The following is an 8,501-nucleotide window of genomic DNA, read 5'->3' as shown; positions in this document are numbered from 1 at the left end:
TACTGCAAAAAAGTATAGAACAATTTAAAATTAGAAATGTGTGCGCATGCATGCTTTATGCAGTGCTTTGTGTAATGTACACACTATAAAATACAATTAATTAACACTCAGTCAAAGGAAAGTAAGCAAATGCAAAACCATCTTTAAAATATTCATAAACAAAATAAATTGCTATCTACATTCACACAACTAGACATTTTTAAGGTTTGCTATGCATCCATTATGCCGTATTAATCTAGAAATTTTTAATTACTAGACAAACCCATGTTGTGTATTAAAGCTTTTATTCCTTAGTAAGACTTTTTTAAAATCACAAAATAGTGTGTAAATATTTAGATAATAGAATTTGTGGAGTGCTGGAAAATACTGAATTATAAAGATTGATTTCTAATATATCACATACTAAACTGTTCTAAAACAGCTGTTTTCTTGCAGACAGTATTTATTTTTTAAATAATTTAAGACAGCATAAGCTTGAACCAAGCATAAGCATTGTAACAAAAGTGCAACTTTTTTCAGCAAATCCTCCCCAAAAGATATTTAACTCAAAATATCATAAACACATTTTCTCCCTACAAAAATAGCATGTCAGACATCATTAATTGGATGTATTAACAACTATTTACATACAGCCATTCTGCAGGCTAGTAAGATTTTTTTGTAACGTTGTTTAAACACAGCGTTTGAGGCAAACAGTAGCAACAGCAGCAGCAAATGCAATCAAACTGACTAACAGACCCAGGATACTTATTCACTCCATCAGACAGTTGTGTCTCACCTCTTACATAACATTCAAGTGAGATTTCTCACAGTGCTACCTTGGCAACAAACTAAAAATATCTAGGCAAGGTCTTGTTTTAAGCCTTATTAATAAAGCTTTATCTGTGTGATTATCTGGCATCTGTACAGTCTCCAGAAAGGGAAATCACGATATTTGGAGACAGAAGGACTGCATGGGACCTTATCCCATATCTTCTAAGCATTTCCAATTAAAAACTGAGATGTTTAATAATTTCCTCCAGTTTTTAATTTGGGATAAAATTAGTTCAGGGTTGTCAGTTATTTATTTTGGTTTTTTTAGTTCAGTGCAGAAATGTTTGTTTTATAAAGCAAGGTTATAAAAACTCAGGAAAATACTGAAATTAAATAAGGACAAATGCACTTTCCATACCTCTATACCTTAGCTAAGAAGAAATCATAGCATGGGCCTGATCCTCTATTCCTTGCACATCCAAAACTCTGACTGAAGCCATTAGCAACTCTGGGTACTCAAAGCACTGAAGGACTGGGCTCAACAGTCAATTCATTCATGGTCCATTTCTCAATAAAGTGCAAATGTATGTACCTAAAACTCACCTTCTCTTTCTGTCCCCTCTCCCCCATTCTGACAATGAACCAATCCAAGTCTCTTTAAACAAGTGCAAATTACTAAGTGGAACATATACTACAGAAAAACATTTCAAAATAAGGTGCGACGTTTACTTTAGAGAAAAGCGTATCCTTACTATTTTTTCTTTTTCTTTTTAAACATATTTATGCATTTATAAAGCCAAACATTAAAAAAATACTGAGTAGCAAATTTAATCCTTAAAGATTCTCAAGCATCTCCACCCTACTTGGAGTCAGATACTGTATGATCTTCATTTGCTTCTATATATTATTATTAATACACATCTCTAGAGAGGCCATAACCATAGTCTGTGGCTCCCAGGGCAACTTTTTTTGCCTACCCACTTTCAGACGTCACTGACACTTTGGGTCAGAAACTGAATCTGACCCTCTGGCTTACAAAACGTTGATTTGAAGCCTATTTCTATTTGCTTCCTTTCGGTAAACGTGGAGACAATTTGTGATTCTCTGTGAAACACAGAAATGCAAAGGATCTTTTTTTACAGCAGCAGAGTTGGGTGGGGGTGAGAGAAGAAACGCAGCAGGAGAGAACACCAAAGAAATGAAACAACCACAACAGAAACATCGTGCAGACCTATTACACTTTCCCCCTTAAAAACCACGACGTGGGTGGGTGGGCTGTTTCTGATTGTTGCTGTTCTTATTCATTAGGGTGGGATCCTTCTTCCTCCCTACTCGGGAGCATGGGTGGGCTGACTCCTATGTCCTGTAGCCCAGTTCAGGGGCTTTCCTTTCCGGGCTGCAGAAGATCTTCCGGGGAGGGAAGGTCACTGTCCAGGCTGGGCCCGGTCTCGCAGGCGGCAGCGAAGAGATGGGGCAGGTGCTGCCCAGGGGAGACCAGGTCAAGGGGCAGAAGGGCCGAGGCGGCGGCGGCGGCTGCGTTCGCTTTATCAGCCGGCGCCAGCCCCGAGGACAGGCAGGGGAAGGCGGCGGCGGCGGCGGCCTGGGCCGGTATGCCGGAGTAGAGCAAAGGGATGGGGGCGGCGGCCTGGTACAGATATTTCTCCAGGTTGCTCTTGTCCAGCAGGGGCTGCATGTAGGCCGCGGCCGCGGAGGGGGAGATGAAGTAGAAGGGCAGGCAAAGGGGGGCGGCGGCGGCTGGCTGGCCAAAAGCAGCCGCGCCCCCGCCAAAGGCCATGAGGGAGCTGAGCAGGGCGGCGTCGGGTCTCAGCAGGGCGGCCGCTGCCTGGTGATCCGGGCTCAGCCCGGCGGCGGCGGCGGCAGGAGGGAGGGTGGCGCTGCTGCTGCAATCCAGCCTCAGCCTTTTGGGCGCTGGGGCCTCGTCCGCGGCCGGCTCCTGTTTGATCGTCAGGCCGGGCAGCCCCGCCGCCTGGCCTTTCTCTCGATCCGGCCGGCCCTCGCTCTCCCCCCCATAGCCGCTATCCGTGTCGGTGTCGTTCTCCCCGCCGAGCTCCACGGGCGGGTGAGTCCGCTGGATGACCGGGACGCAGTTAGTCTGAGCCTCCAGCTTTTGCCCGGTGCGATCTTGTGCACAGGAGGAGGAGGAGGAGGAGGAGGATCCTTTGCTCACGGGGACCTGTGGAGTCAACAGCTGGGGGCTGGGTAAGAACTGAGTGGAAACCGCGTGCAGATGGTTTACGAGCTGGGCACATCTCTGCTCTCTGGGAGTCCAGCTCTCAAACCTGGAGAGGTATTGCAAGACTTCTTTGGCGCACGTTTGAAATCCCGAATGGAAAGCATCCAGATCGCACTGAATGGGGGACTTCATAGACCGCTCCCCTGTGATGGAGAATATGGGAGGGGGAATGCAAAGAAAAGTCAGCATAAAACCAGCTGCTCTCACAGGCATGGGGAGTCCCTGCTATTGGGCTTGTCCTTTTTAGTCAAACCAAAGGTAACTTCAGTGATTTCTTAGGGAAGCCTTTCAATCCAGGCTACTTTTCCTCATGGGGCACAAATGCCTATATTTGCTGGGAGTTAACATGGCAATTTGGCTGGTGACATCTCAGTGGACGTCAGCATTTTGGCCAGATAATACACTAAGCATTTTATTATATTCCTTTCAAAGCACATGGGAAAAAAAAATCAAAGGCCTGCCCCTATGAATTATAGTACATTAGGAGAGCTCTAATTTAACAACCCTATCTCCTGAGTATATTTATGTGGTGGCATCTTCTGAAACTGACTTACCATTCTGTAAAGCAATTATATTCTGATGCTGTTGCTCCGTTAAGGCTGTTAAAGCTTTCAAGTGTTTCAAAGTTAATTCCAAAACTACAGCTTTCTCCAGATGCCCCAATGTCTGAAAAGTAGGGGGGAAAGGGGATACTTGGTTACTAAGGCAATACAATTGCCCATTATATTCTGTGTCCATAACTTCAGGAACCTCCCTTTGAAAGGAGTTTTATATTGAAAGCTTCTGGTTTTACATAAGCATGTTAGAAATGATTGCTGCTTTAAACTGAACCACATATACATACACCTCTGTAGAAAACCTTTACCATCCAACACAAGTCATACTTTTTCAGCTCTACAGTTCCTGTCCTTAAATTTTTAAGATAATCACAAAGAACATATTGTATAATGCTTCAGACAATGAAATATATATATATATACCTTACCGTCAATTTCAGATGCTCAGGCAATAAATCTTTTAGCTGAGCAATGCATTCATTAATCCTGTCTCGCCTCTTCTTTTCTATCAATCTATGTGGCAGTTTGTATGTTTCCTAATTAGTAAAATCAGGAAAAGCCAAATATTACATTCACTTAATATGACAATCAAAACAAAAACAATTGTCCACATGTAGTGCAAATTGCAAGGCATGTATAGCCTTCCCTTATATGCTTGTTATCCGGTAGTTATCAGGGGAAGTTAAAAGGAAAGAAACTCGGATGCGGTTATGGGTAAAGCTATGCTATAAAAATCAATGAACCCCAATTAAGTATTTAGGCAGGTCATGAAGAGCTTCAGAAACTTATTCTTACCTTACTCTCATCTCTTTTCATGCCTCTTTTGGGTTTGCACAAATACAGGGATGGATAGTCCAGTCTGTAAAAATGAAAGAGAGATCCAATGGTAGTATGTCAGTGAGCTACCTATCACTTTCATAAGTGGGAATATATACATACAGAAAGAGAAAAAACATAAGATATGCATATAATATTGTACAGCTCCAAAGATAGTCCCCGACTGCAAAAAAGGAAGCACGAATCAGACACCATTTAAGAATGACCTATCTTTTCAATGCTTTCTATCAGTTTCTTAAGAAGAAACAAAACACTAGTGATAAGAGACAGAGAGATATATTGCACTGGCTCCTTACCCTATAAAATCCACATGTTCTAGCAACTGCCTGTCTTGCAAACGAGGGATTCCTTCATCCATGTTTGACAACAGCTGATTTTTTGTTGTTGCTTTTGATTGAATCTGTGGGATGCTGAGAGTCTTTGGAGATCTTTGAGCGAAACTGTGCACATGCAGCCTCTGTCTCTCTTGTGCACTAGGGAAAGTGTGAAGCAGTTTGTCTCCCTCCCCTCTCTCTCTCTCTCTTTCTTTCTCTCCCACTCATACACTCACAGTCACACACTGTGCTGGTAGTTTGCACTCACTGATCAGTGTTTGGCCACAGGGCACGCGCGTCGCCAGCCAGACCAGCACCCAGCTCACGTGCGGAACGTACCACACAAGCTCCAGACTAGGGGTTTGGGTGGGAGGGAAAGGAGGCGGGGACAGTTGATCCAGGCGACCGGAAAAGAAAAACAACTTTGTCCAGCTATTCATCTTCCAAATGGCAATGCAGTCCGCTGAGGTTTCCTCCTGTAAGGAAGTAAACGCAGCACTCCTGATCATGGTGCATTTAGTGCCTGGGGGTTGGTTGCTCTTCAGTCGAGCCAGTTTATGGACGGAGGGGTGGGAGAGATTTCACATATAGCATAAAGGATGCTGGATTTAAAACCGGAGGCAACGTGGTAGTCCTGTGCAAAAAGCAAAACGCGTTGGGAGGAAAAATCGTAGTGGGGGAGACCTTAGTCTGACAACATGCAATTTGCAAATCAGCTGTCTGGAAAGTGATTAAAATGGTGCGTTCAAAAATGTCGTTTTACTCCTGAGCTACACTGAGATCTGCCAAGTCCCATTTAGGGAATTTAAAGTTTCTCTGGTGCAGAGAGATTATGTTGCCTGTTTATTTCAATGAGTCATTTATAATCCGGAGGGTTTTTGTTTAATCTGTCTCGTGCAGGTGATCCTAAACGGCCTGTAACTCTTAATATTGCCCTTTAGAAAGAACCCTATTTGAGGCTGCCGATTACAGCGAATTGATGTCTGTAGGTGCAAATCAGGAGCGTGCTCTAGTGTTGTTATGACTGTCACGCACTGCCTCGCTGTCGTAAAGGAGTTGTCAGGAGAGAGGGTGACATTGGGAGAGGAGTTACGCTGAAGAGAAATGTAATATTAATCGCTCCCCTGTGAACGTCCATTGCTCTGTGCGTCTGGTGGTACGTGCCTCTCCTGTCCTCCTCCCCTCCCCTCTCCCAACGCACACACACTTTCTCTTAGTCTGATAATGAACCCTGGATGTGTGCGCACAGCCCACGTTTGCTACCACTGGCACCTAAAAACCCTCCTCCGCAATCCTGCCTCAAACGGGTACGCGCACAGGGCTAGCAACGTGATCCGACCTGCCGCTGCCACATCACGGCGGTGAGAGCCCTCGCTCTGGAGCTGCTGCTGCAGCCGCTGCCTAGGGAGAAATGCACACGCAGCTGCGGAAGCAGGAGTATTTACCTGCTCCCCAGAGCGAGCCCAATGGAAATGACTCAGTGCGAGTCAAAGTATAGGTGGGAGGAATCTGCGATGCGAGGGACTCCTGCTGCTTGTGGGAACAGCAACCAACCAGGGCTGCTAAAACAGCATTATATACTGTCTCCCCACTGATTCCCTGCGGAAATTAGATTGCAAATGAAAATGACCGTAAAGCAGGGGTTGTATTAAATAGACATACATGGGGATGGAGAATAAGAAAGATCTGGGCTCTGGTGGGGTGTTAAGAGCTCCTGCTGGAAGTTAGCAAACGCAGGGGCAGGTTTATTTATTTTCTCCCAGTGGAGCCCAATGGACATCACACACTGTAAATGAGGAGATCTACATATGGATGTCAGTGTTGCCAGCCCTCACAATTTTCTGGGGAGTCTCTGGATAGTTGGGGTTTTTCTTAAAGCCGGGGCTCCCGGAGGCATGTGATTACAATGAGAATCTCACCTTTATTTTAAAAATGACTAAACGTCTAGCTCTCATAATTGCAAGGAAACGCTGGAAAATGTAAACACTAACAGCTCAAGAATGAGACAGCAAATTAAAAAACTCTATAGTCATTATATTTTTTAAAATCTCATGATTTTTAAAGGCATTCTTGTGATGTTGGGAAACTGATTCACGATTTTGGTATGTTTGGCACTGTTACATATACAGTACATGAAGTGTGAATGAGGCTTTAGGAGTGGAAAGGGCTGTAGTGGGGTGTTAGGAGCTCCCAGAGGTGGTGCTAGCCCATTGGGGGCCCTAAGCAGGAATATTTTGGGGGACCTCCCCCACACACAACACACATATGACCCATTATTGGTATGCTTAGGGCCTTAAGCAATTGCTTAGTCTGCTTATGCCTAGCACTGGCTCTGGGAACTCCTGCTACTAGTGAGAAAAGTAAACGCTGCTGCAGGGGCAGGATTGTTTAATTTCTTCCCAGTGATCCTGATGGAAATTACGTATCGTCAGTGAAAGTCAATCAGGAGATACATCACGCGTAAGGCCCTACCAAATACATGGCCATGAAAAACGCATCACGGACGGTGAAATCTGATGTCCCCCCATGAAATCTGGACTTTTGTGTGTTTTTACCCTATACTATACAGATTTCACAGGGGAGGTCCTGACCCAAAACGGAGTTGCAGGGGTCACAAGGTTATTTTAGGGCCCCCGGGGTGGGGGGTGTCGCGGTATTGCCACCCTTACTTCTGCGCTGCCTTCAGAGCCGGGTGGCCAGAGAGAGGCGGCTGTTGGCCGAGTGTCCAGCTCTGAAGGCAGCACCCGACCAGCAGCAGCACAGAAGTAAGGGTGTCAATACCATACCATGCCACCTTACTTCTGCTCTGCTGCCTTCAGAGCTGGGCAGCCAGAGTGGCGGCTGCTGACTGAGGGCCCAGCTCTGCAGGCAGCAGCGCAGAAGTAAGGGTGGCAATACCAGACCAGGCCATCCTTACTGCTGCGCTGCACTGGCAGCGACTCTGCCTTCAGCGCGGCCACCGCTCTCCAGCTGCCCAGTGCTGAAGGCAGAGCCACCACCAGCAGCAACGCAGAAGTAAGGGAAGCAGTACCACAACCCCGCCCCCCCCATAACCTTATGGCCCCCCCCCACAGCTTTTTGGGTCAGGACCCCTACAATTACAACACCCTGAAATTTCAGATTTAAATAGCTGAAATCACGAAATTTACTATTTTAAAAATCCTATGACCATGAAATTGATCAAAATGGACCATGAATTTGGTAGGGTCCTAACCATGTGTGCATACATTGAACTGTGCTTTGGTGTAGCAAAAGGAGTTATGAAGCTCTAATGCAGTGGTTCTCAACCTGTGGCTTGTGGGCCGCTTGCAACCCAATCAGCATATAGCTGCAGCCCATGTGACATCCTCAGGGCCATACAGGTAGTATATATACTGTGTGGATGCAGCCCACATAACACATAGAGAGTTGCATATGTGGCCCACAATGGTAGATAGGTTGAGAACCACTGCATGTTGACAGCACTTGCTGCTAGGGAGAAAAGAAAATTATTGGGTAGGCTAGATTGTACACCTTCTTCCCAGAGTGAGTTCAGTGTAAATTACACATTGCAAGTGAAAATTGCCTGGCGATTGGCATGTGACAATGATACATGCTTACATAGTTGTTTCCTTCTAGTACTGAACAAGGAACTTCATTAGAATAAGGAAACAATATATTCCGTCAAACTCTCCTGTGATCTCTCTGCTTCATTTTAGAGCTTCTGCCTAGAATCAGTCCCGGACCCTTCTGCCTGGCTTCCTACTACAGTTTTAAAGAACTAGTACACTAATCATCACTGATAAT

The 8,501-nt window shown here is 45.3% G+C and overlaps 1 protein-coding gene across 1 annotated transcript; it reads right to left on the bottom strand.

Moving 5' to 3' along the window:
* Window positions 1-331: 331 nt before the first annotated feature.
* On the bottom strand, window positions 332-5,030 carry BHLHE41 (basic helix-loop-helix family member e41). Its single transcript, XM_073317659.2, has 5 exons — window positions 4,698-5,030; window positions 4,360-4,423; window positions 3,993-4,100; window positions 3,562-3,673; window positions 332-3,150 (listed from the first exon to the last, which is right to left on the bottom strand). Exons 1-5 carry the CDS (start codon window positions 4,757-4,759, stop codon window positions 2,129-2,131), a joined length of 1,368 nt encoding a protein of 455 aa, XP_073173760.1. The 5' UTR covers window positions 4,760-5,030; the 3' UTR covers window positions 332-2,128.
* Between the last annotated feature and the right edge of the window lie 3,471 nt (window positions 5,031-8,501).

The sequence above is a fragment of the Lepidochelys kempii genome, chromosome 1 (assembly GCF_965140285.1).
Source record: "Lepidochelys kempii isolate rLepKem1 chromosome 1, rLepKem1.hap1, whole genome shotgun sequence".
NCBI lineage: Eukaryota > Metazoa > Chordata > Testudines > Cheloniidae > Lepidochelys > Lepidochelys kempii.
Note: the sequence above shows the minus strand (reverse complement) of the source record. Positions and strands in the feature narration are given on the sequence as shown.